Source organism: Podarcis filfolensis (assembly GCF_964270895.1).
Source record: "Podarcis filfolensis genome assembly, chromosome: 8".
In the NCBI taxonomy this organism is placed as follows: Eukaryota; Metazoa; Chordata; class Lepidosauria; order Squamata; family Lacertidae; genus Podarcis; species Podarcis filfolensis.
In genome coordinates this window covers 23,226,086-23,253,864 of record NC_139611.1, presented here as the reverse complement: position 1 = coordinate 23,253,864, position 27,779 = coordinate 23,226,086, and the positions used below count along the sequence as shown (strand labels likewise).

Genomic DNA, 27,779 nt, shown 5'->3' with positions numbered 1-27,779 from the left:
CCTCTTTTCACCCAAGGGGAAACCCAAAGTTTTAAGGTTAGCTGTGACTTAACAAAGTCAGGGCGGAAAGTGCCAAGCGAGAGAAAGTCCCTCCTTTTTCTGATCCAGGTGTTGTTTCGGTTGTGACATTTAAGAAGCGCAATCGGAAAGAAATCTCACTGCCTGCGGTGTAGCTGTGCAGCCCTACCCATGTCTACTCAGAAGCAGGCTACTGAATTAAAGGGGATTTACTCCCATGTAAGTGGACTTAGCATTGCACCTGCCAAGAACATTTTTGCTTAGTCAAGTCCATCCAACAGAACACGGACGTGTGTTTTGATTTTTAGCTTTTTATGGTTGAATCTTGAATGTTTTAAACAGCTGCTTCTGAGAGTTTCTTTTTTATTTCTTGAGCCGCCTTCTTTTTTTATAAACCACATCGAGGTTCAAAGCAGCGCATCAAGCTTTGCAATGAACAAATAAAAATAGCTGAATAAGAATTGCAGGAGAGTAGAACACATGCACACACAATTTAAACCGAGCATTAAAAATAAAAAGCACCCATAAAAAAATTCGGCGTGCTTATGCACAAAACTGGGAGTACGCTCAACCTTAGACGTCTCTGCAGAGAGGGCGGAGTCTCTGGAAGAAGAGATGCCGAAGGCGGGGCCTCCGGGAGAGGGGCGGGGCTATTTGCTATCGAGGGCGGGGCCTCCTCCCCGTCGGGGTGGGCGTGGCCAGCCTCCCTGCGCGCCCCTTTGCAGCCGGCGAGCGAGCCACGATGGCGCCCCGGGATCTGCTTGCGCGGCCCCTCTTTGGGCTCCTGTTGCTGGTGGCGCAGCTCTCCGTCCCTGCCGTCGAGGCCGAGACGGACCTTTCCTCGCTTCCCGCGGATATGCTGCTGGCGGCGGGCACGGAGGCTTACGCCCGCGGGGACTGGAACGCCGTCATCCTGCATATGGAGAAGGCGCTGCGGGCGCGGGAGGCGCACCGGGCGCGCCTGATCCAGTGCCGCTTGCGCTGCGCTGCCAACAGCACCGACGGAGCCCCGTCTCGCCCGGCGGAGGACGAACAGCAGCACCCGGCGCCTCCCGCCGTCGGAGAGCGGCGCCCGCTGGACGACCTCCGCTTCTTCGGGCAGCTCCTCCGCCGCGCCGGCTGCCTCCGCAAGTGCCTCCCCGACGGCGCCTCCCGCTACCAGCTCGGCGAGGAGACGGAGCTGGAGTTCCGCAAGCGCAGTCCGTACAACTATCTCCAAGTGGCTTATTTCAAGGTAGCCTGTTCACTTGGATCGGGGACTGATGGCGATAGGATTGGGGGGGGGGGGAATCTTTTCAAATGGATCGGGACCTTCTCAGGGAGGAAAGGAGTCACGGGAGCCCCTCTGGAGGATCTATTCAGCTTGGTTTGGATTCCTCCTGATCCTCTCTGCGTATTTACCGGGGAAGTAGGCCACGTCGAGTTCAGTTGGATTCAGTTTTAGCAAAAGTTAGAGGGGGTTGGAAGAGATGGTTTGATGCTGCTGCTTGGAGCCCTAACTAATTTTAATATTCCTTTAAGAATGTGAGAAGAGCTCAAATCTAGTCTAGCATCCTGTTCTCACAGTGGCCAACAAGATGCCTACTGGGACAGCTTTGTCAGCAGACCTGGAGGCTCTTAATCTCAGGGTCGTGGGTTCGAGCCCCACATTGGACAGAAGATTCCTGTGTTGCAGGAGGGTGGTCTAGATGACCATTGGGTCCCTTCCAACTCTTAAAGGTAAAGGGACCCCTGACCATTAGGTCCAGTTTTGGCCGACTCTGGGGTTGCAGCGTTCATCTCGCTTTATTGGCTGAGGGAGCCGGCGTACAGTTTCCGGGTAATGTGGCCAGCTCTAGCGAACCAGAGCAGCCCACGGAAACACCGTTTACCTTCCTGCCGGAGCAGTACCTATTTATCTACTTGCACTTTGTGCTTTCGAACTGCTAGGTTGGCAGGAGCAGGGACCGAGCAACGGGAGCTCACCCCGTTGCGGGGATTCGAACCGCCAACCTTCTGATCGGCAAGTCCTAGGCTCTGTGGTTTAACCCACAGCGCCACGCACGTCCCCTTCCTCCCAACTCTTACAATTCTGTACAACTCTTACAATTCTGCAATTCCGTACCATGGAAACTGGCAAGCAGGCCCTGAGTCGTCCGTGTCCACTCTCCCCTCCTGTAGTTTCCAGCAACTGATATTCAGAAGCATTGCTTCCTCCAACAGTGGAGGCAGAAACATAGCCATCAGGGATAGTAGCCATTGATAGCCTTAGTTTGGCTAATCCTCTTTTAAAGCAGTCCAAGTTGATGGCCATCATTGCCTCTGAATTCCCCAGGGCTGGCCAATTCCCAAGAGACTGTGATCTACTCATAAAGACTAGCAGTGATCTACCCCCTTTTGGGGGGTTCAGGTCAAAGTTGTTGAGCTTTCTTGAAGGAGGAGGCGCAGGGCAAAAAAGGTTGAGCATTTTTAGGGGAGCAAGACTTCTTTGGGGAATCCAGTGATCTACTGGTGATCTACTACAGACATCCACTGATCTACCAGTAGATCACGATCTACCTGTTGGACGTACCTGCGAGTTCATTCACTGTCTGAAGAAGCACTTTCTTTTGTCGATCCCTGATTTTCCAACATTCACTTTGATTTTAATATTCATGTCCAAAATTGTGCTGTCTCCACACCACTGTCACTTTAAGCCTCACTGAACATGGTGATGCTTACTTCTGATTGGCATGCAGGGTGAGAAATTATTTTCCTTCTTGAACAGTAAGCTGTGTGGCCTTTCAGTGATTTAAAACGATAGCAAGTTCAGGACACAACCTAAAGTCAATACAAATGCCACAAACATTTGTGGTAGCTAAAGCAAAGCCTCCCCAGTTCAGAGCAGTATACCTTCTCTTATGATGGGACTTAAATAGCAATGGCAGTCTCTCTCCCCATGCTTGTGGCCTTCAATGCATTCAATGTATTTCTGGAGACAGATTGTTGGGCAACATGGACTTTTACTCTGATTTGGCAAGAAATCTCCTTTGAATCAAAGTTTTTATTTTGAAGATACAGCAATGGGATAATTTAGGAAAGATGGAACTGAGAAACAAGGGAAACAATGAGAATAGGGAAAAAGCTTGAGAGACAGGGCTTGTACCTATGGACCTCACTGCCACTTGGTGGGCTTTTGAAAGAAAAAGATCAGTGGCCACTAGTCAAAATGCCTAAGTTGAACCTCCAGGTTCAGAGGCAGTTTAGCACAAAACACATTTTTTTCATGCCCTGCTGGTGGGCTTCCCAGAAGCGCCCCCCCCCCACTGTGGAGAAACAGGATGCTGAAGTTTAGTGGCTAGGGCAGGAGGTCAAGTATGGCCCTCCAGGCCCATTTATCTGGCCCTTGGAAATCTCCCCAGGCCTTTTGACAACTCTGCTTTGCACTCCAGATACTTCCCCATCACTAGGTCATGGCCCTCAGAAGATTTCCCAGAAGGGAATGCTGTCCCCTGGCTGAAGAAGAGTCCCCGTCCCTCCACTAGGCAGTCCTGGCAGTAGGGAAAACACTTCCCTGCCATCTGACATCGTGTAGGTTGAGGTCAAAGAAACGTTAATAGGTTCGATGGAAAGAAACAGAGAAACCAGGCTACAGGTACTGAGACTGGAGGAAGGAGAGAGAAAGAAAACAGATATTGCAAAGCCGCTAAGAGACAGAGCTGAAAAGCTGTACTCTCTTTCGCATCTCCACCTGCAAAATTGGGTATAATGATAGCGGTTTATCGTGCAAGCTCGTAAGGATTGCAGCTAGATAAATGCATGTGAAATACGCCAAGTGCTTAAAAGTGCCATACAGAGGTTGAACATATTATTAATCGTATCTGTGTAATAAACTGCAGCTGTGGGTGAAAATAATCACACTAGGAGCAAGCAAAAAACAGCACCATCTGCATCTCGAAAAGCATCCATTATCGGAGAAATGGTTTTGCCGTTGCTGGAAATCGCAAGCAAGGAGAGCACTGTTGCCCTCCAGTCTAGCATGCAGGCTTCCCATTGAGACTTCTGGTTGGTCACTGTGGCAGGAGGATGCTGAACCAGGTGGGCCACTAGCCTTGGTCCAGCATGCATCAGATCTGTCTCACATCCATGCTTAGGACTGGACCTGCCACTGCATTTCAGCCCCAATCCTGCTGCCGCTGCCCCCATGGATGAACCTATGGGCTTTCTCTTTTGCCTCATGCACCGGTGGCTGGGTCAGCTGCAATGCCATTGACCAATGCCTGGACTTTGCCCGAGTCCTGGAAGTATCTCCCCTTTGTTGGAAGTCTGGGAAAAGTTGGACAACTGAATCTGCCGCTGGAAATCTGAGGTCCTTCCAGATTTCCTGTAGCACAATTGGAAAACGAAGGAAGACTTTGTCCTTATATAGGAAGCAGCCTTGTAGAAAGCCCTGGGTCTCGGTTGCAATGTCTGAACAGAACAAAGCAGAGATGGAGGAGCTGATGAGTTTGAGCTGCCTGGATTCATGGACAGTTATTGCAGAAAGGGTTTTGCCTTTAATCACTTTTCCAGTTCTGAAGAGTTGACCCGGCCTGTCTCTCTTATAGTCTCCATCCATTTGTCTGCCACATGTTCACTCTAGCCACTTAGAAAGCGTTTTTCTTGCTCCTTCCCCTGCGGCCAGAAGTTCAGCCCTTCCTCTCTCGTCTCTCTCTCCTCCCTACTTCCTTAGGAGGGGTGATGTGCCACGTCCATAGAGGGGCTGCGCAGGAAGACGCAAAAGAGGGGGGCCCTCCCCCGTGGTCTCAGGTTTCAGAGCCAATTCAACAACTGGAGTGGAGAAAGCAAATATGGAAAGAGCCAGGCTCTCTTTCTCCCCCACCAAAACCCCGTTGGCTTCTCTGTGGCTGATTCCTAAGCTCTCCCCATTCTTAAAAGGCGAAAACCCGCAGTTTAATCCTCCTGCTATTCCTGTCTATCGGATAGGGTGATTTATGTGCTCCAGTTGGCTGCCCTGCCTTCGCAGTGAACTGCTTGTGGGGTGTTTGCATGCCTTCCTGTTAGTTTTGGGGGGCCCTCTCTAGAAATCCTTTTCATTGTGCGTTCGTGCAAAGCTGTGCTCATGATGTCATCAGGACGGTTAGACGCGTTGCACAGAGACACGCCTTCTTTTACGATTGATGCCTGTTCCAAAACTTCCTGCTGGAATCTTTTCGCAAATATTCAGGTTCTTGTTTTTTGATTAACAATTACGCTTTATTGTTTTTAGAAAACACAATCCATTAAAACAGCAACAAATCACTAAGCAGGCATTAATAACAGCAGCAATCAGGTTTTTCCTCCAAAAGCCCTTTCGTATATATATATGTATATCTTTTAAAAATTAAAATATATGAATGATTTTCCAAGTAATAAAACCAATTAAAAACCCAGCAACAGCAATTTTTTTACTAAGAAATAGGGGAGGTCCTTTAAGAGGGATCTGGCCAGCTTGTTCAAGATCAGTGGCGTAGCGTGGGTTGTCAGCACCCGGGGCAAGGCAAGTAATTTGCGCCCCCTAACCCGTGGATTTGCGCCCCCTAACCTGTGGATTTGCGCCCCCTAACCCATGGATTTGCCCTAACCCCAGATGTTGTGCCCGGTGCGGCCGGCCCCCCCTGCACCCCCCACGCTACGCCACTGTTCAAGATGACTTCTAAAGCAGAAATGTTGGAAGCATTTCATTGTCTATATCTCTCAGCAAACTTGAATGGAGTGGCCATAAGAAATCTCATTCATTTTTTTCTCCTTTGATGTGCTGTAGCTCCAGAATTGCCCCTCCAGATGGCAATAATGGGCTAACCCTAGGGAAGCATCACAGAACCGTGAATAAAGCAGAATGATGTGTGTGGACTGTTGCAGAATTCACACAAGCAATTTGGAGGGGGCTTTGAATGGTGGTAGAATGGGGTGTGGGAGGGGCAGCCTTTTCTGCCTCGGGCAGCAAAATGTCTTTGGCTGGCCCTGAAGCTCTCAAACAGCAGGGCTTGTTGTTGCAATTTTGGTAATCTCAGGTTCAGCACCTCTGCATGTGTAGAAACTGGACTGTTATACAAAAGTATAACATTTTATCTGCCCAGGCTCTTGGTTTTTAATTGGGAAGGTCACTTGGATGTAACTTGGCTGTTTTCATGCTCATTTTTTAAAAGTGGGGTAGGGAGAATATTTAAGATACATACATATTTAAAAAGAACGATTTGTTTGCTGGTGTGTTTGCATCTGATCTTAATGTCTGTTAGGTCTGTTTTTGTTGTGCACTTTAAGACACCTAATCATCATCATCATTATTATTATTATTTTCAATGCTTCGCTCACTTGGCCTCTGATACTACTCTTTACTAGCATATTCCCCGCCCCACAGAGGTTTGGCTCAAACAGAATGAGACCCCCCCAGACTGTGAAAGGCTCCCCACCTTTGGTCCACCAAGTTTCATCTCATGCACTCAACACTGTCTTTATTCCTCCCTCCCTCAGATCAACAAACTCGACAAAGCCGTGGCCGCAGCCCACACGTTCTTTGTGGCCAACCCTGACCACATGGAGATGCGGCAGAACTTGGACTACTACCAGATGATGGCTGGTGTCAAAGACTCTGACTTTGTGGACTTGGAGGCCAAGCTGCACATGGTGAGAACGCCATTGGCCACTGTACGCCACCCGCGCCCAGATTCTCCCCCCAACACACATATGCATAGAGAGAGTCCATATCCAACACACATATGCATAGAGAGAGTCCATATCCAACACACATATGCATAGAGAGAGTCCATATTCTGCCCACAGGAGCCAACTCCTAGGGCCTGAGAGATCTCCACCCCCCCCCAAATAAAATATTTGAGGGGATTGTCCCATCCCCCTCAAGTTGATGGGCATTGCCATTCAAATGGTGTGCGTGCACCACCTTATATGATCGATTATGAGGGGCGGGGCTTACCTCCCCCCTCCCCAATATTTTATTCAAAATATTGAAAACCTCTGATTCTGCCTATGAATTACTACCTAAGTTGGTCCAGAATCTAGCCTGGGCTACATAAATTCCACATTTTGAGCCACAAATGTGGTCTCCAAATTGGTCTTTCTGTGAACCGTGTGGCTTTGCAGAGGAGACTTAGCAAGTAGGTGTCAGGGTTCAATCCTGTCCAGGCCTGAAACCGGGGGACACCTGTAAGGAGGAGGGCAGGCAGAACCCTCCCCCTCGCCACAAAAAAATAATCTCCAGCATCCCTCAACGTTCAAACACGGTCATTCCAGCCATAAGACTGGAGCTCTCCACAGCAGCTGCTTGGGTTCCTGACTGGAAAATTCCCACCACAGGGCCTAGAGGTGGCAAATCCTGTTTCACCGCCTGAGACAAAACAGCAATTGCTGCTGGCCCGCTCCCCTTCTATTGCCTGAACCTTCCAGTTCTTGCAAGAGCCAGGGTTCTCCCCAAAGCATTGCAACTTGAGTTCTCTGCTCAGGGGCAGGCAAGATGAGTGGCAATACCACATGCTGGAATGCCTCATTCTTGCTGACAGTGGCGGGAGCAATGGGGTGAGCTGGTCCAGACCAGAGCAGCTACATTGCTTGTCGAGCCAAACTACTTCCAGCATATAACACCTTGCTTGTGGGATTTGCACTGCTGGCCAAACTGCAACTGGGCCAGGTTTGAGGCGCTGACGTACAATGCATGGTGCTTCTTACTGTACACCTGAGAGACGGCCTGCTCCCTTACGTACCTCCTTCCGGTTTCAAAGATCCCAGAAGCCCTCTCCTCATTGACCTGCAGCAGGGCCTCCAAGGTGGGTGCCCCATTCTGGGGAATCCGACAGGCACCCACCCTCTGTGCTTTCCAGAAATAACTGAAGGAATTTTTGTTCTGACAGGCTTTGCCAGCTAGATAAAAAGGGTCTTTGCCGTGAGCCTTAATACAGTCTGAGAAAGGATTCCTCCAAGCATATGCTATGTGCAGTCTAGCTAAGATTGAGGTTGGTGGACTAGCTTCCAATCTGTGCTTCCCATCTCTCGCACAAGTTCTGACTGTTTCCCATGCTTTCCCCTTTTTTTTGTAGGAAGAATTCCGCCTGGGTGTGAGTTACTACACGGAGGAGAAGCCCCAGGCGGCCATCTTGCACCTGGAGAAGGCACTAGAAGCCTACTGGGTCGCTGACACAGAGTGTCGAGCCCTTTGCGAGGGGCCGTACGATTACGAAGGCTACAACTACCTCGAGTACAACGCGGATCTTTTCCAAGCTATCATTGGTGAGCCCCACCCAGAGGCCTGAGTATTGTGGACGAGCGAAAGAAACTCCATGAATTCTTTTCTCTAAATGCCGAAGCGCCCCATTCAGTTTGTGGCTGGACTGCACCACTCAGGAGCAGGGGACGTGGGTGGCGCTGTGGTCTAAACCACTGAGCCTCTTGGGCTTGCCGATCAGAAGGTCAGCGGTTCAAATCCCCGCAGCAGGGTGAGCTCCCGTTGCTCTGTCCCAGCTCCTGCCAACCTAGCCGTTCCAAAGCATGCCAGTGCAAGTGAATAAATAGGTACCGCTGCAGCGGGAAGGTAAACAGCATCTCCATGCACTCTGGTTTCTGTCACAGTGTTCTGTTGTGCCAGAAGTGGTTCAGTCATGCTGGCCATGTGACCCAGAAAGCTGTCTGAGGACAAACGCCGGCTCCCTCGGCCTGAAAGCGAGATGAACGCTGCAACCCCATAGTTGCCTTTGACTGGAATTACCTGTCCAGGGGTCCTTTACCTTTTTTTTTTTTTTAACCACTCAGGAGCATACGAAGTGAAGAGGGATGGGAGTTGGTTTGCCAATGCAGTCTGGGAAAATTAAATCCAAACCACAGCTGCAAAGGGGCAAAGCTTGCATTGAATGGCAAGTCCTGTTTGCAAAGGAGCAGTCAGGAGCTCACTTTAAGGATTTTTCCTTGTAGCCACAGCCTTTCCTGCCCCACACCTGACGTCACATATAACATTAGGTGTGGGGTAGGAAGCCATGGTTTGTTCTGTCCTGGGTCTGATATGGCATACAGCGTGTAGGTTACTGCCTCTGGCCTGCAAAACTCTCTGGTCCTGTTTTTAAGAAGAAACCTGGTTTTCCGTCTTTTTTTTTTTTTTTTGCCAGATCACTACACACAAGTGTTGAGCTGCAAGCAAGGCTGCGTCACAGAACTTGCGTCTCAAACCGGAAGTGAGAAGCCCATTGAAGACTTCCTCCCATCTCATTTCAACTACCTTCAGTTTGCCTACTACAACAGTAAGTTGAGAGAAAAGGTCCAGGCACAATGGTTTTTATTTTTGTGGTAAGAAACTGGCCTGCTTCCCCCCAAATTATCCTTTGCACCCTCATGATATCACATACCTAAAACGCACCATACATTGTACAGTATACAATAAATGTGTTTGCCTAGATAATGTGTTAATATATACACTTTGTAACACCCAAAGAGGCTTCTAAGCGGTTTGCAAGTACAGTGGTACCTCTGGATATGAATGGGATCCGTTCTGGATCCCCGTTCGCATCCTGAAGTGAATGTAACCCGCGCGGGTCGCGATTCGCTGCTTCCGCGCATGTGCGTGACATCATGCGCATGCGCGAGCGGCAAAACCCGGAAGTAACGCCCCTTCAGCAAAGCGGGAGGAGAAATGGAATGGGCTCCGTTTCTCCTGCTGCTTCGCTGAAGGAGCACTGCGCAGAGAGGGAGAGATTTTTTTTTTCTTGTTCTCCCTCTCTAAAACTAGGTGTGTTACGGTCGGGTGCGTCCTATAGAGCAAAAAAATACTGTACATTCTCCCTCCACTGCTATGCCTCTGAATAGCAGTTGCTGTTGCTCCCAGGTCCTGCTTGCAAGATTCCCCTTGGGGGATCTGATAATCCGCCCCTCTGGACCAAATGGGTGCCTGGCCTGATCCAGATGCAGGTCGTCTTCTTCTTTTTACGTCCTTATGCAGGTTCTCTCCCCTTTTCCAGGCGGCGACTACGAGAAGGCCATTGAGTGTGCCAAAACCTATTTGCTCTTCTTCCCTAATGATGAAGTGATGAAACAGAACCTGGCCTACTACACAGCTGTGCTGGGGGACAACCTGGCCACGCCCGTACGCCCCAGAAAGGTGAGTGTCCCGGTGGGTGCAGTACAGGGGCTCACGGGTACAATGAAAAGCACACAATAAATATTGAAACTAAATAAAAGAGCATATTATAAAAAACAGCACTGAATCAAAACAAAACCGTTTTAAAAACACAACAATGCGGTGGGAAGCATAACACACATACACACACAGAAGGCCTGCCAAAACACAACAGCCAGTTAGTGGCCAAAGACCTGTCTGAACAAGAAAATAAAGTCTTTTCTCCCACAGGGATTCTTAGATAAATGTCATTTTTTTCCATTTTACACATATTTGCTAATTATTATTTTTTTTACATCAATCCTTATTCTGCATTTTCTTCAACTTAACTCTCCTCCTTTCTGTAGTTACTTATTTTATATCTTTTTATTACTGCCTATCCCATTTATATTAGAAAAGGAAGTCTTTGCCTACCAGCAAGAGGAAAGCAGAGAGGGGACCATCCTAGTATGGAGTGAAACTTATTTTTTGTAAATTTCTTCAGTGAGTGGGGTCTTAAAAATATGCTTTGGGGTGTGAGGAATTCAAACCTGCTATTCTTTTTGTGATCGGACAACATTGAGCTTGATAAGTCTATGTTTGATGAAGAGGCACATAAACAGCTTTCGGAAACCAAATGATTTTAAGTTTACCTTCTGTAAATGTCAGGTAACCATAAATATAACTGAAAGTGCTTGGCAGCCATTTTTGATTATTTCTATGCAGTTTTACACACGTTTCGCTTACTAAGCAAAAGTAGATTATATCAATTCAATCAAAATATGTTTCAGATTCCTAAGTCGTGTTACGACTTTTTAGCACCCCTCCTTTTTTGGAATTCAAAAGTTGAAACAATTCAACACACCCCTACTGGCCTAGGCTCCCCGTGGAAAGAAGTTCCACCATCTGGGAGCAGCTACTAAGCCCCTCTCTCTCACCAAACACGCCTGGGAGGGTGGCAGGATTAAGAGAAAGGCTTCCCTAGGAGATCTCAGACCCCAGGCTGAGGGAGATCTGGTCCTTCAGCTGAACCACGCCACAAGGTTCCCCACCCCTTTGCTGGCTAATCGAGGAATCTGTTTAATTTGCCCGCTTCTAACTTTTCTGCCCTCCTTTTCCCCCTCTCCGCTCAGGATGTTGAGCTCTATTGGAGACGCAGCCTTCTGGAGAAAGAGCAGCTTTTCTTCGCCTACGACGTCTTTGGGATCCCCTTCGTGGACCCGGTAAGAGGCGGCTCCTTCCTTTTGCCCTTTTTTTAAGGAAAGGCGGATGAGGGGAAAGTGCAAAGTATGGGGCCTAGGGCTTTGAGGTGGGGAGGTGACAGAGCTGGCGCTGTGTGAGTCAAGGAGGAAGGGATCTGTGGAGAGCTACATGTTATTGGACTACAGTTCCCATCATCCCCAGTTTCTGAGTACAACGACTGGGCAGCTGAGACCAGGAAGCTCAGCAGGCCCAGAATTCCACCACCCCTGGTTTTAAGTTTTTGGGGAAATTCCTTGCGCTAAGTTCTTTTTCTCTCCCCCTGATTTTAAGGACACTTGGACACCGGAAGAGGTGATACCGAAGAGGCTGCAAGAGAAGCAGAAGTGAGCGCCTTTTTCAGTAGACTTTCTCTCCCCCACCCTTTTTTAATGCTTTTATATCCCACTTTTTCCTTCAAGGAACCCCAGGGTGGCTTCCATGGCTCGCCTCCTCATTTAATCCCTAGAACAGCCCTCCAAGGCTGAGAGGCAGGGACTGGCTCCAAGGTCACCCATTGAGAGCTTCATGGCGAAGTGGGGATTTGAACTCTGGTCTCTCAGGTCCTAGTCCAATACTCTAACCACTACACCATGTTGGCTCTCTGCTTATGTCTCTGCCTGGCTTGTTCTCTCTGGCTGCCTTATAGCTCGGAGCTAGGCTTTTGAAGCTGGCTCTCCTTCCCACATCTGCATGGGAACTCTTCTCCCCAACCGCACCGCCCAGGCTGGCGATTGGCTCCATTCCAAGGTCTACCTGTTAATAATAATAATAATAATAATAATAATAATAATAATAATAAATTATTTATATCCTGCCCTCCCCAGCTGAAGCTGGGCTCAGAGCGGCTAACAACAGTAAAAGTAACACAGTTTACATAAAATCACAATCAATTAATTGAAATACATTCTAAAATCAGTTCATTCTCAAATCAATTCTGAATCAAATTAATGGCAACCATTGGGCTAGTGTTCTATGAGGATTACAGAAGGAGGGGTCAGACTGTGCCTTGGCCAAAGGCCTGGTGGAACAGCTCCTTCTTGCAGGTCCTGCAGAAAGGTGTCAAGTCCCGCAGGGCCCTAGTCTCTTGTGACAGAGTGTTTCACTAGATCGGGGCCACAGCCGAAAAAGCCCTGGCTCTGGTTAAGACCAGCCTAACCTCCCTGTGGGATGCGGGTGGCGCTGTGGGTAAAACCTCAGTGCCTAGGACTTGCCGATCGTATGGTCGGCGGTTCGAATCCCCGCGGCGGGGTGAGCTCCCGTCCTTCGGTCCCAGCTCCTGCCCACCTAGCAGTTCGAAAGCACCCCTAAGTGCAAGTAGATAAATAGGTACCGCTTTATAGCGGGAAGGTAAACAGTGTTTCCATGTGCTGCGCTGGTGCTGGCTCGCCAGAGCAGCTTCGTCACGCTGGCCACGTGACCCGGAAGTGTCTCCAGACAGCGCTGGCCCCCGGCCTCTTAAGTGAGATGGGCGCACAACCCTAGAGTCGGACACGACTGGCCCGTATGGGCAGGGGTTCCTTTACCTTTAACCTCCCTGTGGCCCAGGATCTCCAAGATGTTTTTATTTGAAGACCGTAAGGTCCTCCGTGGGACAAACCAGGAGAGGTAGTCCTATAGGTACGAGGATCCTAGGCCGTATAGAGCTTTAAAGGTTGAAATCAGCACCTTAAACCTGATCCTGTACTCCACTGGGAGCCAGTGCAGCTGGTATAGCACCAGGTGAATGTGATCCCGCGACGAGGACCCTGTAAGGAGTCTCGCTGTGGCATTCTGCACCCTCTGGAGTTTCTGGGTCAGTCTCAAAGGCAGCCCCACGTACAGTGAGTTGCTGTTGACCTTCCAGCCGATGACGCCGCCCTGTCTCTCCATTCTCTGCAGGGTGGAGCGCGAGACGGCAGCCCGCATCTCGGAAGAGATAGGCAACCTCATGAAGGAGATTGAGAACCTGGTGGAGGAGAAGACGAAGGAGTCCACGGACATGAACAAGCTCGTGCGAGAAGGTGACAGGGCAGCCTAGGGGTTTTTGGTGGCCAAGGGAAAGGGGTCTCTTCCCATGGCTCCAGCTGTGTCTCCAGCTCTTGTGTCCCAACTGCAGGGACTAATCCCTTTTCTTGGGCATGGGGAACCTGCAGCCCTCCATAAGGACTCCCAACTCCCTTTAACCTTGACCGTTGGCTATGTTGACTGGAGATGATACAGGTTTCAGCAGCATCCAGAGGGGCCACACCCCTTACATGCCTCTAACCTAGCTTCTGCCGCCTCCTCTCTGGTTAGACTGCTGCAGTGACTTACGCATGGGGCCGCCCTTGAAGACGGCTCCTAAACTGAAGCTAGGGCAGAGCTCGAGATTGCTGACTGGAAGGACGAGGCTTGGGACCTCAGCTGCACCCAGCGGCCAATTGGCTTCCCCAGAGAACGGTGGACTACAGCTCCCAGCATCCCTATGGGTTGAGGGTTGATGGGAGGTGGAGTCCAACAGCATTTTGAAGGGCCTCCAGGTTCCAGAATGCCTCAGCTGCTTCTTGTTGCCTCACACAGGAGGCCCCTTGGTGTACGACGGGCTTGGCATCACCATGAACTCCAAGCTGCTCAACGGCTCCCAGCGTGTGGTGGTGGACGGCTTTCTGTCCGAAGAGGAGTGTCGGGCACTGCAGAGGCTGACCAATGTGAGTAGCTGCCCCTCAGGTCCCAACACAGCACTGTGGATGCTCCGGGAGGCTGCAGCTCACTCTAGAATCTTGGTCCAGGGTGGTTCTTTCTCAGCTCAGCTGCCTTAGCTGTTTGTCTGACCCTAGAGATGCACGGGGATTGAACCACGAGGGGACTGCTCTCAGGTTCTGCCATTTGGCCTGAGATGAATCCTGCTTGAGGGACGCGGGTGGCGCTGTGGTCTAAACCACTGAGCCTCTTGGGCTTGCTGATCAGAAGGTCGGCAGTTTAAATCTGCACAATGGGGTGAGCTCCTGTTGCTCTGTCCCAGCTCCTGCCTACCTAGCAGTTCGAAAGCACGCCAGTGCAAGTAGATAAATAGGTACTGCTGTGGTGGGAAGGTAAATGGCGTTTCCGTGCGCTCCGTTTTCCATCATGGTGTTCCATTGTGCCAGAAGCAGTTTAGTCATGCTGGACACATGACCCGGAAGGCTGTCTGTGGACAAACACTGGCTCCCTCAGCCTGAAAAGCGAGATGAGCAACGCACCCCATAGTCGCCTTTGACTGGACTTAAATGTCCAGAGGTCTTTTACTCTCTTTTTTTACCTGGGGTTTTCACCACAACCCCAGAAGAAAAAATGGATTGAAATGTTCAGTTTTACTTGGAGTAGACTTGCTAAGATGTGTAAGACTGAATCAGATAAGTGCTGGAGATGCAATGAGGTTGAGGGTACGTTCTTTCATGTGTGATGGACCTGTAAAAGAGTATTGGGAAATAATTTATAATGAATTGGAAAAAAATGTTTAAAAGCACCTTTCCTTTTTGTTGGGGATGATTCAGATGGAAATTCCCAGGTGTCAAAAATGGTTATTTATATGCCACTACAGCAGCCCATGTTTTTTAGCTCCAAAATGGAAATGGAGCGAGGTTCCCAACCAAAGAAGAATGGCAACTTAAACTGATGGAATACGCGCAGCTTGGGGATCTAATGTATAGAATAAGAGAACAAGAAGAACATTCGTTTAAAGAAGATTGGAAAATGTTTATGGAATACATGGCAGGGAGGGGAATTGTGTACACTTGAAAACATTGGCAGCATTAAGATAAATCCAACAATGTAAATAAGTATCGATGGAAGTAATAATGGAATACGGAATGGTTTAGTTTATATAAAATATGAAGGTATTTATGCTATGTAAAATGAACCATGGAGACAGAAGGGAAGTCATTGCTATTTTAAGGTTGTATAAATGAATATTCTAAATTGTAAAGCACAAAATTTAACACACACAAGTAGAGAGAGAGAGATAAATGTTCAGTTTTATATATATATCTTCTCTACCCTCTCCCAATGCAGGCAGCTGCCTCTGCCGGTGACGGCTACCGTGGCAAGACCTCCCCACACACCCCCAGTGAGACTTTCTATGGCGTCACCGTCTATAAAGCACTCAAGGTAAGTCTCTGAAAGAGCAGAAAGCTGTGCTCGGACTTCTGGGGGGAATCCAGGACACAAGAATCTAGGGGGGGGGGCCTGCTGGATCAGGCCGATGGTTGACCTAGTCCAGCATCCTCTTTGCACCGTGGGAAACCCACAAGCAGGATTCGAACACAAGACCCCTCTCCCCTCCTGTGGTTCTGCTGGTATTCAGAAGCATCGCTGCCTGCTTGAATGGGCCTGTTTCCTGTGTAAATCTCTGTCTTTGTCATCAAAGACGCAGACGGAAGTTGCTTTCAGTGATGTTTGGGCTGTAACAAACACAGAAAGCATTGCAGCCTCCTTAGCTAGATCCCAACCTTACTATGGAATAATAAACCATGGCTGTTTGTTCCCTCAACTTCTGGGGAGTTTTGAATTGTCGTTGTTAATTTTTCTTACCGATAAACGTTTATTATTTTTGTTTTGGTTTTTTTATAATAATTTTTATTGAGCTTTCCATATTTGTCATAATCACATTTTGTTATATATATCAATAACCTTAAACATTGCTCGACTGAGCACCGACCTCCTTCCCTCCCTCTTTCTGACATCTTTACTAAATTCTTAGCATCTCTATATCCCACTTTTTACTTTCTATCTCCCTTTAACATTTCACCTCATTATATGTAAATCATTTCCTTATATTCACATTGCAAAACATTCCAACTCAAACCTACAAACGTTTTCAAATGTTTGCAGTTTTCTTTCATATCAAATATAAATTTGCTCCAGTCCTTTTGAAACAGTTCGCCGTGCCGATTCCAGATCTTCCCCGTTTGTCTTTTTTGTAAACAGCTATTGAGGTGGTTGTTTTTGCTGTGTGTGTATCATCAAGCGGCAGGCCTAGGATAGCTCAGCTGGTAGAGCACAGGAATCTTAATCTCAGGGTCGTGGGTTCAAACTCCAAGTTGGGCAAAAGATTCCTGCATTGCAGGGGGTTGGACTAGATGACCCTTGAAGACCCGTCCAACTCTGCCGTTCTGTGATTCTGTGAAATGTCATGAAATAAACAAAGGAACCAGGTGCCTGGGTCAGGGAAGATGGAGCGCAGGACCTGTTGTCTTTGGGGCAGTAGTCCATTTTTAAAGCCGGTGAGGGACCAGGGACAGGCCGCTGGAAGAGATCATCAGGGGAGTTGGGCTGGGTGATCATCAGTATGCGGATGATCCCCAGCTCTACCTCTCTTTCAAATCGGAACCAGTGAAGGCGGTGAAGATGCTGTGTGAGTGTCTGGAGGCAGTTGGCGGGTGGATGGCGGCCTACAGATTGAGGTTGAATCCTGACAAGAGAGAAGTACTGTTTTGGGGGGACAGGGGGCAGGAGGTGTATGGGGACTCCCTGGTCCTGAATGGGGTAGCTGTGCCCCTGAAGGACCAGGTGTGCAGCCTGGGAGTCATTTTGGCCTCACAGCTGTCCATGGAGGCGCAGGTCAATTCTGTGTCCAGGGCATCTGCCTACCAGCTCCATCTGGTATGCAGGCTGAGACCCTACCTGCTGGCAGACTGTCTCACCAGAGTGGTGCATGCTCTGGTTATCTCCCGCTTGGACTACTGCAATGCGCTCTACGTGGGCTACCCTTGAAACTACAACTAATCCAGAATGCGGCAGCTAGATTGGTGACTGGGAGTGGCTGCCAAGTCCATATAACACTGGTCTTGAAAGACCTACATTGGCTCCCAGTATGTTTCCGAGCACAATTAAAAGTGTTGGTGTTGACCTTTAAAGCCCTAAATGGCCTCAGCCCAGTATACCTGAAGGAGCGTCTCCACCCCCATCATTCAGCCTGAGGTCTAGCCCAGAGGGCCTTCTGGCGGTTCCCTCCCTGCGAGAAGTGAGGTTACAGGGAACCTTGCAGAGGTCCTTCACGGTGGTGGCAACTGCCCTGTGGAACGCCCTCCCATCAGATGTCAAGGAAATAAACCACTATTTGATGTTTAGAAGACACCTGAAGGCAACCCTGTTTAGGGAAGTTTTTAATGTTTGACCATTTATTGTGTTTTTAGCATTCTGTTGGGAGCCGCCCAGAGTGTCTGGGGAAACCCAGCCAGATGGGCGGGGTATAAATAATAAGTTGTTGTTGTTGTTGTTATCCGGGACTTGAACCTCCTCTGTGTGCCTCTTAGAGCCCTCGTATCTATGGGACCGCCTCTCCTGATATGCCCCGCAGAGGACCTTAAGTTCCATAGTTTAGAGGTCCCGGGCCCTAAGGAAGTCAGACTATCCTCCACCAGGGCCAGGGCCTTTTCAGTGATGGCTCCGACCTGGTGGAATTCTCTGTCCTATGAAACTAGGCCCCTTCAGGATTTAACTTCCTTTCATTGGGCCTGTAAGACAGAGTTATTCCACCTGGCCTTTAATTTGAATTCAGACTGATCTTTTATTTCCCTTCCCTTCTCCTCCTTCCCCCTCCCCTTTTATGAAGATCACCTGCTCTGAGACCCCACAGCTAATTCTCCTCTGGCCTCCTCGCTGGCCCAAGTAGGACCAATTCAGCCAGCTAGCCCTGGGGATTATCTAATTGATTTTTGATTTTTGAATTTTATTGTTATTCATGTTTTTATACTATATTTTATGCTGCTTTTATAATTAAGTGTTTTAAAGTGTTTTAAATTTGTTGTTAGCTGCCCTGAGCCCAGTTTTTGAACCGGGAAGGGCAGGGTATAAATAATTTTTATTATTATTATTATTATTATTATTATTATTATTATTATTATTATGCCTCCGCAGCTGGGACAGGAAGGCAAAGTGCCCATGCAAAGTGCTTACCTCTACTACAATGTGACCGAGAAGGTCCGGCTGGTGATGGAGTCCTATTTTCGCCTCGACACCCCCCTGCATTTCTCTTACTCCCACCTGGTGTGCCGCACTGCTATTGAAGGCAAGTAGGGCATTCTGCACATCCTCTAGCGCAAAACACCCTGCCTCAGGCCACACCCCCTCACCAGGCCACACCCCCTCACCAGCCCTGCCTCACACCCTCTCTGGGTGTTTCTGGCCTGGCTGGAATGTGTCCTCCAACTCTCGCCAGGCCTCTTGCCTGCCTGGAGTTTGCCTTTCCAAAAGCACCATGAGGACTAGGAACGTGAAGGGCTGCTTTCTTTCGAAAGCCGGATCCTTCGGGTAATTGAATCTTCGCTGCCAAGTGTGGCAGGCTTGCCGCAGTGCTGCAAACTTTCAGCGCTGCCTGTCTCCCTTGCAGATAAACAGGAAGACCGGGCGGATCCGAGCCACCCTGTACACGTGGACAACTGCATCCTTAACGCAGAGGCTTTAGTGTGTGTCAAAGAGCCGCCAGCCTACACATTTCGGGACTACAGGTAATGGCTGTGAGGAAGTGGAGAGAATGAAAAATTCCTTCTCCACTGACAACAGCAAGGCACTGCGGTGGTTGTGCTCCTGAGCAGCTTTTTGACCTCTTAAGGAACGGCACAGACCCTGTGCCCCTCCAGATCAACCTTTCTCAACCTGTGGGTCCCCAGATGTTGTTGAACTGCAACTCCCATCACCCCTAGCTAGCACGGCCAGAGCTCAGGGATGATGGGAGTTGTAGTCCAACAACATCTGGGGACCCACAGGTTGAGAACCGCTGATCAAGATGTAGTTGGACTACGACTCCCATCAACCCCAGCCAGTGCACCCGCTGGTCACAGAAGATGGGAGTTATAGTCTATAATATCTGGAGTGCCACAGCTTCCTCATTCCTGGGCTAAAGGCTCCTGGGAGCACCATCCAGAAAGGAGGCTGTGTGTTGTGTCCCTGCATGAGTAGCTGCTCTGCTGATGGGGAACCTGAGGATCTCTAGATGTTGTTGGGCTACTGCAGGAGCTACCAGCCCCAGCCAGCATGGCCAGCAGCCAGGGGTGAGGTGGGAGTTGTAGCTCAGCAACCTCTGGAAAGTCAAAAGTCTCTCACCTTGTTCTTAAGATAGTTGGCCAGGTCTACCTGCCTGAAGACCAGCCCTTTTAGGACAGTGGTGGGGAACCCTTTTTTCTGGTGGTGGGCCAGGTCATTCAGCAGGGGTATGTGTGTTACAGGATTGCATAGTTTACTCCCTCTATCCCTGGAAGACTTCACACAAACAAACACACACTGGGCTCATGTCATGACATCTGCCTTGTTTATTTTCTTTAAAACCTGTCTATCCCAGGTTTTTCCACCAGGGGGCCTCAGAGCCGCTCCAAAGGCTCATGTTACCCAGCATGAGTAAAGCGATTAAAATACCAATTTAAAACAATATAAGAGCAGCCTGTCAAAAGACCAACATAGGAAAGACATGTCAGGCATGGTGGCCAACCTCTGCCAGGTTATTCTTGAAATAGCAACTTGCCGGAGTCCCGTGTCCAGTTCTGGGCGCCACAGTTTTAGAAGGATATCGACAAGCTGTAGCATGTGCGGAGGAGGGCAACCAAGAGGATTAAAGGGTCTGAAAGACAAGCCTTATGAGGAACGGTTGAGGGAGTTGAGTATGTTTAGCCTGGAGAAGAGGAGACTGAGAGGTTGATAGGATAGAGCCATCTTCAAACAGGCTGTCCCAAGTGAGATATAACAACCTTGTTTTCTGTTCTGTGGGCTGCAACGCTGGCACCCAAGGGAACATGTTTGGTTCACCTATCTGCATACATTTTGCTCAGCCCCTTCTGCTCAGAAGGACTTGGCGGGGTTTCCAATTTCCATCTTGAACAATGAGGACTAGAATCCCTCTCTTTTTTAAAAAAAAAAAGGAAGGAAGGAAAAGGGTAGGCAGTTCTGATGCATATTCCCTGCACTATAACAGAGTCTGCCTTTGCTCCATAATGTACTGCAAATTAGAGTCTGGAGCAGCAGTTGCCATCATGGTGCCCATGGGCGCAATGGTGCCCCTGTGGTCTTCCCCTGGTGTTTGTAGAGCCTCTGAGGGCCCCACCCCATGGCCACGTGGTAGCAAAAGACCGATTATCTTTTTTCTCCCCTGAGAAGAACATAGAGCTGAAAGGGGAAGTGTGACGCTCTTTCCCTCTTCCTCCTCCAGCTCTGTGCCCTTTTTCAAGTCTCAGATCCGTGGAAGTGCCCACGACACTCTCTTAAAAAGGCAAATGAGGCCAGTGGCCAAAAAACGTTGACAGTCCCTGGGAAGAGGGTCCTTTAAGGACACTTCCAAAACGAACCAGGTGAACGTTAGTCTGTGTGTTTCTCTGCTCCACCAGAAGGAAAGGCATTGACATAATATCTCCCCCTCTCCTCTGCTAATTCTAGTGCTATTCTCTACCTAAACGGTGACTTTGAAGGAGGAGCTTTTTACTTCACGGAGCTGGATGCCACGACGGTGACTGTGAGTCGATTGTTCCTCTTTATGTTCTGTGCTCTTTGGTGTGTCTTTGGGCAAAGGGAATCCCCCCCCCCCGGAGGTCATCTTTGCTGGACTCCACAGTCTGTGTGTGACCCTTGGTGCAAATGAGCCAGCCCTGTATTGCCTCCAATATTCGCCCTGCTCAGAGTAGACCCACTGAAGTTAGTGGATTTAATTCGTTTCAGCGGGGCTATGCCCCTTCTGTGCTGGATTCTGACGTCTTTCGTACATTGTGCAAATAAGCATAATTAGATCTGGACACATCAAAGAAGCGTTCCAGTTCAATGCATTGCAAGCTTTGTATAAGAAATCGAATTAGCAAAAACGGAACTCCACAGTGCCATCTGGTGTCATGGTGTTAGAATGCATAAACCAACGCATATAAAGCGATTTCTCTTTGCCAATGTAGCTGAGTCCTGGTTCTGTCTCTTCCGCTTAATGTTAGCAGTTATACCAGGGCTCACTAACAGATGCACCGGTGCCCCCCTGAGTGCCCACAATGTCTTTGAGCCTCCTTCCCACTCACTCAGTGGCCCTCAGCTGCCAGGTGGTGAGAGTGGTTCGCTTTGTCTCCCCTGAAACCTCCTTCCTAGAAGGAGGAAGTTGGAAAAGTCACACTCTTCCCCACTTCCTTCCTTCTCTTTTCTGGGAGTAGACAGAAGGGGAAGGGTGTGGGTGAATCCTTTTTTTTCTTCTTTTTTAAATCCTTTTTATTTGATTTTACAGATATAAAATTATTACATTCCAAATGCATATCCACATGTAGATATTACTCTGAATCTCGCGACTGCTCCCCACCCCCTCTGTGGGTCCTATTATTAACATTTACAGCTGCATATTATTCCATACTCTATATTTCATATCAGTCCAAATTATCATTACAAGTGAGATTAAAATCCTGCTAATGTTTCCATCTGCTTGTAGTGGTCTCCTAGATCAGTTATAATTTTTTTCCCTTCTTTTTTAAAGTTTTTGTCCTCTTGGTTCCTGAGTTTCCCAGTCAGCTTTGCCATTTCAGCTTAGTTTGCCATTCCTCTCTGGTAGCGACTTTGTCTTCCTTCTATCTCTGGGCTAGTAACATGCGAGCGGCTGTACATAAAAAGTATTTTCTGCTCCTTTGGGATGTCAGTACCTTCTTTTTCTTTACATTACCAGTAGATATTTGTACCTGTTCCATACATTGTTTCAAACTTACTAGGAGTCAAATACCACCAGTATTTGTTCATGAATCCTAATATGCCCACTGGCCTAGAAAGGCCATTTGCCTTCCAGGTGTTTGGGACTACAACTCCCATCAGCTCCAGTCAGCACAGCAATCCCGGCAGGGAGCAATTCAGTTTGGGGTGTGCTGTCCAAATCAAAATGGTCCTCTGATCATTTTTTAATGTTGCATTTTAATCTTGTTTTTAAGTTGTATTTTAATCAATTGTTTTTATACCCGGTGTTAGCCGCCTGAGCCCGGTCTTGGCTGGGGAGGACGGGGTATAAATCAAATTATTATTATTATTATTATTATTATTATTATTATTATTATTATTCCCTTTGTTGGTTTCCAGGCAGAGGTTCAGCCCCAGTGTGGCCGGGCTGTGGGTTTCTCATCAGGCTCCGAAAACCCACATGGCGTGAAAGCCGTGACCAAGGGCCAGCGCTGTGCCATTGCCTTGTGGTTCACCCTGGACCCCCGTCACAGCGAACGGGTATGTAGAATGGCTGTTGCTTTGCCTCACTCCTCCTTTCTCAACCCCACCATGCCCTTCTTTTTCTCCCGCCCCCATATCCAGGCCTGTGTGTAAAATTCTGCAAAAAAAAGAGGGTTTTGCTGGGTTTCACTTCTGCATTGCAGGCGAATCGGCCTCAAGTTTTCTGCCTCTGCCCTTTCTCCCAAGAAATTGCTTTCTAAAACACCTGGTTGTTATGCAGAGGGCAGAGGAAGGAAGCCTAGTGGGTAGGCGCCGCATCGAAGGAGATCTTTTGGTTAAGCGTTTGGAGGCACTTGCTAGATGGCAAGAACTGTTTAGGTCCCAGATATGGATTCTGAAGATCCATTATTGGCTAAAACTAATTTTTCTTCCCGGTAGGGTCTGGCACCCTTAACTTTAACAGACACATGCAAAACAAAAATGGGGAAATCCTCACTGCAAGAGAAACCAAGAGAAACGTAGGGTTCACACTGCAGGCTCTGATAACCTGTGGATATGAAAAAGCTGAATCCACAATTAAGCAACGAATAGGGTGATGTTGAGCTGCAATACCACATGAGTTGAAAGGACAAGGTATCCAGAAATTAAAGTTAACGGGAGGGGGGTTTATCCAAAGGGAGGTATTTATCCAAAATAGAAATACCCAAATTTAGAAGAGCTTTTTATGCTTGCCAGGTGTAATGTCCTTCCACCAGCATGGCAGATTTGAAGGCAAACCATATTCAGAACGAACATGCCTCTGTGGTTTGAAGGAAGTTGAAACTGCTACTCAAGCCCTACTGCGCTGTCATTACTACAAGGTTATACGCTCTATATTTGTCACTCCAGTCACGCAGCAAACCCCCAAGCAGAACTGATGATTATTACTTAAAATACTTAATAGAGAACAGAGAACCAGACACTACCTTCAAAGTGGCTAAATTCCGTGCTGCTTCTATAAGCTTTGAATGAATCTAACGACCAATGTCTAAGTATAATAAGAATATGTTTTTTTAAAAAATTATTTGTACCCCGCCCTCCCTAGCCAGAGCCGGGCTCAGAGCGGCTAACATCATATAAACAATACATTATGCATAAAAACAAGCAATTGATCAATTAAAATGCATCCCAAAATTAATTTAAATAAATTAAAAGTAAAGTTCAAACTGGACAAATGACAATCCTCAGGTTAAAACTGAAAGCGGTTAATACTCACCAGGACCAACCAGTTTCCACTGATATTATAATACCCTGTGAGTGGGCTGGGAAACCTCCTTCGTGCTTGTTCTTATACAAATGGAAAATGAGTCAGACTGAACCCTGACCAAAGGCCGGGTGGAACAGCTCCATCTTGCAGGCCCTGCAGAAGGATGTCAAATCCCTGGTCTCTTGTGAGAGAGTGTTTCACCCAGCCAGTGGTTTTAAATTATGTTTTAAATTAGTGATTAAGGTTTTAGTTTATATGTTTTAGCTGTTTTATATCTGAATTATTTATTGTGTACTAGCTCGCAGAGCTTAATATTAATCAATTTATGTTTGTATGCTCTCTGCTGTTGTATATGTTGCACTCTGGTCAGTGACCGAAATATTCAAGAGCTGTTTGATTGTGTTCTCCTTGCCTGCAGGTTGGTTGGCTGAAGCTGCACCCCACAATGAACGGGGGGCTAGAATGGATGACCTCTTAGGGATGTACCAACGATGCATTTCTACAGAAGGCTTGCTAGTTTGCTCACCTTGTTCTCCTCTCATACCTTTCATAATTTCCCAGGCAGCCCTGTGGAGAAATGTGTTGGGATGTAATTAGATGCTAAGGGAGGATATATTTATTAGATACTACACCTCCTTCCTCACATTTGTGCATTCAGCAGAGTGCTATCCCTTTGCAACTTAAAAGGGAAGCTTAAATAGCCTAGTGTTAACCTTTTAGTGTTAGCAATCCAGGATGCTTTAAGGCAGACTGGATTTTCCTGTTATTTACCGCCTATTCTCCCCCTTAAAATTGCAACCACACAGTCTTGTAAAGGGTAAAAATAACACGAGTCACTCAGTATGCCTCCTGAAGAATAACAGATGCAGCCGGTTTGTTCAGACAGGCTTAAAGTGGCAATTCAGTTACTAAAACATGCTAAAGTCTAGCTTAAGATGGAGTCTGAACTTGCAGGTGTTCTCATGGCTGAGAAGGGTAGAAAGAGGATGAGCCCAGGCAAGGAAGAGGATATATAGCTATGCCTTCTTCCTGCCAGGACCACCGAGTTCTCTCTAGCAATTTTGCAGGAACACTCTGTGACCCTCAGCCCCTTCATGCGCCTTCTGGCAAAATGAATCGTTGGTTGGACTGCATTTAAATATCCTGCACAATGGGAAGCTGCTTTGGGTGCGGCTGCAGTTTCGTGGCCATAGCACCTGCTTTGCATGCAGAATTTCCCAGGCGGAGCGCATTTTGGGAGCCCCTGTGGTAGAATCGATAATGTCAGATGGCAATGGTGGTTGCTCGTGAGTAACCAGTCAGGACTCCAACCTGTCTTTTGCAGGTTTTATTTTGGTGCAAAACTATTTACAATGCAGAGCCACAAGTTCATGTCTGCCTCAATTGCTAGGAGAATCCGGGAGTGGTTGTTTCCGGGACCTCCCCCAACATAAGAGCTTCGTCACCCCCAGCCTTTTCCTTCCTTCTTTGCGTTTTACACCTCTGCGCAGGGTGGGCGACGGAAGGGGCATGCTTCCCTCCTGGCCGGCTTGGCCAGGAGCGGTGCTGAGGCTCCCAGCAGCATCCTCTGGTCCTTTCCCCTCTTCCCCACTGGAGGTGTGGCTTTCCTCACCACAGGAAGAGGAACTGCTTCGCAAGATTTCCGGAGGTTCCCTGTAACCCAACTGCCCCTCTGCTTCCCTACCCTGTTCCGATGGCAGTACCCTGACAGATAATAATGAGAGCTGAACCCCATCCCACCCCACCCCCTGTAACAAAGTCTCCTTCTTCATCCGCCGCAGGAGAGAGTCCAGGCCGACGACCTGGTGCGGATGCTGTTCAACACGGAGGAAACAGAGTTGCCTCCAGAGAAGGAGACCATGGCGGAGAAAAAGATCGTGGCAGGGAAGGAAATCAGGGCAGAGAAGGAGATCGTGGCGGAGAAAGAGATTGTGACGGAGAAGGAGATCGTGGCAGAGAGTTCCACGCCAGCCCCAGCGGAAGACCCCGAGCAAGACGCCACTTTAGGGAAAGACGAGCTGTAATCTCCCGGACGCCAACACACAAATGTACACAACCAAGAGAGCCCAACGAGAGGCACCAACAGGCAGAACTTTTGGGACACTGAGAAGCATAGTGGACCGCCAGCCTGTGGATTGGGACCCTCGTCTGGCACACAAACAAGACTGAACACGACCACCTCCCAAGTGCCTTACATAAGGGTGGTGTGGCCCAGGAGGATTTCTTTGGGGGGAGAAGGGGGAAGCTTCCGGTTTCTGTCTGCCTCTCCCTCCCTCTCCCCCTCCCCTGATGTTCTGTTTCTCCAAAGGGGGCCACACCACCAACTGTGTTTTCTTTTTCCTTTTCTTTTTTTAAGGGTCCGGAGGGGTAGCCAGTTTTGGGGTGGCAGGGATAGCTCTGCTGCCCAGAGACTTGAATTCAAATCCCCACTCGGCTGCGAAACTTAGCAGGCGACTTGTGGGCCGGTCGCCGTCTCCAAATCTAACCTACCTCACAGGGTTGTTGTGAGGATAAAAGCAGGGGCAGCCCAACAGGCCCTGCCCTGAGATCTGTGGAGGAAGAGTGGGATGCAAATGTACCAAATAAAATAAGATGGATACCACTTTCCTGCTCCGGAACAAGTAAGTGTCTCTTGTAGGTGGAAACCATTCTTCATACAGAGGTAAAATTTGCATTAGTTCCCCGCCCTCTTTTGCCTCTTGCCCCGCCCACCATGAACATGTGGCCCCTGGAAGGTTGCCTAGAATGGAAGGTGGCCCTTGGCTTGAAAAAAATGTTCCCTACCTTGAAGTAGAGGCTGGATGGCCATTCGTCAGGAGTGTTGCAGTTGAGTCCTCCGTTGAGCAAAGGGGTTTTAATTCCGGAATGACCTCCAAAGCCCTTTCCAGCTCTAAAATTCTATGATTCTGAGTGTCCCCCAGTGGCTTGGGCACTGTATGTAAAACGAAGTAGACAAAAGATTCTGCCTGTAGGTTAAAGCAGACACGACACAAGAGGAAACTGAACAGCGGAGGGAGAAGGAAATGAGATGATGGGCTGACATAAAATGGGGAAAAGGAGTTCAAAAAAGGTGAACGTTCAGTGAGATGAAGGAAAATGTATGTCCTAGGACAGGGCAGTTCAATCTGCAGCCTTTTTGGCAGCCCTTGGCAACATTCAAGAAAAAAATAATCTTAAAGCCTTAAAATTTTATTTTTTATGTCATGCACTATTAGCAAAAGCGCATGCAATCTGTGTATTAAATTTGTTTAACAATTAAATCTTATTAGTTTTGTATTTCAATATGTATTTAATTAAATACATGGTGTATATTAAATGAGTTTAAATATATTGCAAACCCTTCAATTTACAATAGGGACAATTTAATTCGGCACGTAGCCCGTAGGTTCTGTGCCAAAATACTCTTTCTGTCCACTTGGTATGAAAAGCTGGACTGCCCTGTTCTAGGAGGTTTCTTCAAAAGTAGTTTTTAGGTGGAGCGGTGTGGATATTTGAAGGAATGTCATTTCCTAATTAAGGCTTTGCGGCATAAAAATAAGCAGTTATACGAAACGGGAGGAGGTCTGCAAGGTTAGAGACACACAAAGGGACTGTAGAAGCAGATGAAGGGGAGAGAAGCGCTTTCTTAAGGAGAAAAAGGATGTTTCTAGTGAAGAGAAGAAAGGACAATAAACACAGTGACAGTGAAGAGAGCAATGGAAAGAACAAGGCCCAATGGGAGCCTGGAGAGGAGGAATGTGATGTCTTTCACTTAAAGCTAAAGGGACCCCTGACCATTAGGTCCAGTCGTGACTGACTCTGGGGTTGTGGCGCTCATCTCGCTTTATTGGTCGAGGGAGCCACCGTTTGTCCGCAGACAGTTTCTGGGTCATGTGGCCAGCATGACTAAGCCACTTCTGGCGAACCAGAGCAGCGCACGGAAACGCTGTTTACCTTCCCGCCGGAGTGGTCCCTATTTATCTACTTGCACTTTGATGTGCTTTCGAACTGCTAGGTTGGCAGGAGCAGGGACCGAGCAATGGAAGCTCACCTATCGTGGGGATTCGAACCGCCGACCTTCTAATCAGCAAGTCCTAGGCTCTGTGGTTT

General features: G+C 48.2%; 1 protein-coding gene across 1 annotated transcript; it reads left to right on the top strand.

Moving 5' to 3' along the window:
* Positions 1–700: 700 nt before the first annotated feature.
* P3H1 (prolyl 3-hydroxylase 1) lies at positions 701–26,292 on the top strand. The gene is made up of 15 exons (XM_083625921.1): positions 701–1,252; positions 6,490–6,642; positions 8,067–8,256; positions 9,126–9,257; positions 9,972–10,111; positions 11,242–11,331; positions 11,642–11,694; positions 13,229–13,350; positions 13,889–14,016; positions 15,359–15,454; positions 18,206–18,356; positions 18,678–18,795; positions 20,711–20,786; positions 22,361–22,501; positions 25,472–26,292. Exons 1-15 carry the CDS (start codon positions 761–763, stop codon positions 25,712–25,714), a joined length of 2,325 nt encoding a protein of 774 aa, XP_083482047.1. The 5' UTR covers positions 701–760; the 3' UTR covers positions 25,715–26,292.
* Positions 26,293–27,779: the final 1,487 nt, after the last annotated feature.

Bases quoted from the DNA above. Each gene is read 5' to 3' on its own strand.
- P3H1 (XM_083625921.1), top strand. From the start codon at position 761: ATGGCGCCCCGGGATCTGCTTGCGCGGCCCCTCTTTGGGCTCCTGTTG. The intron at 9,258-9,971 runs GTAAGTTGAGAG...CCCCTTTTCCAG, and splicing joins TCAGTTTGCCTACTACAACA to GCGGCGACTACGAGAAGGCC. The intron at 18,796-20,710 runs GTAATGGCTGTG...TGCTAATTCTAG, and splicing joins TACACATTTCGGGACTACAG to TGCTATTCTCTACCTAAACG.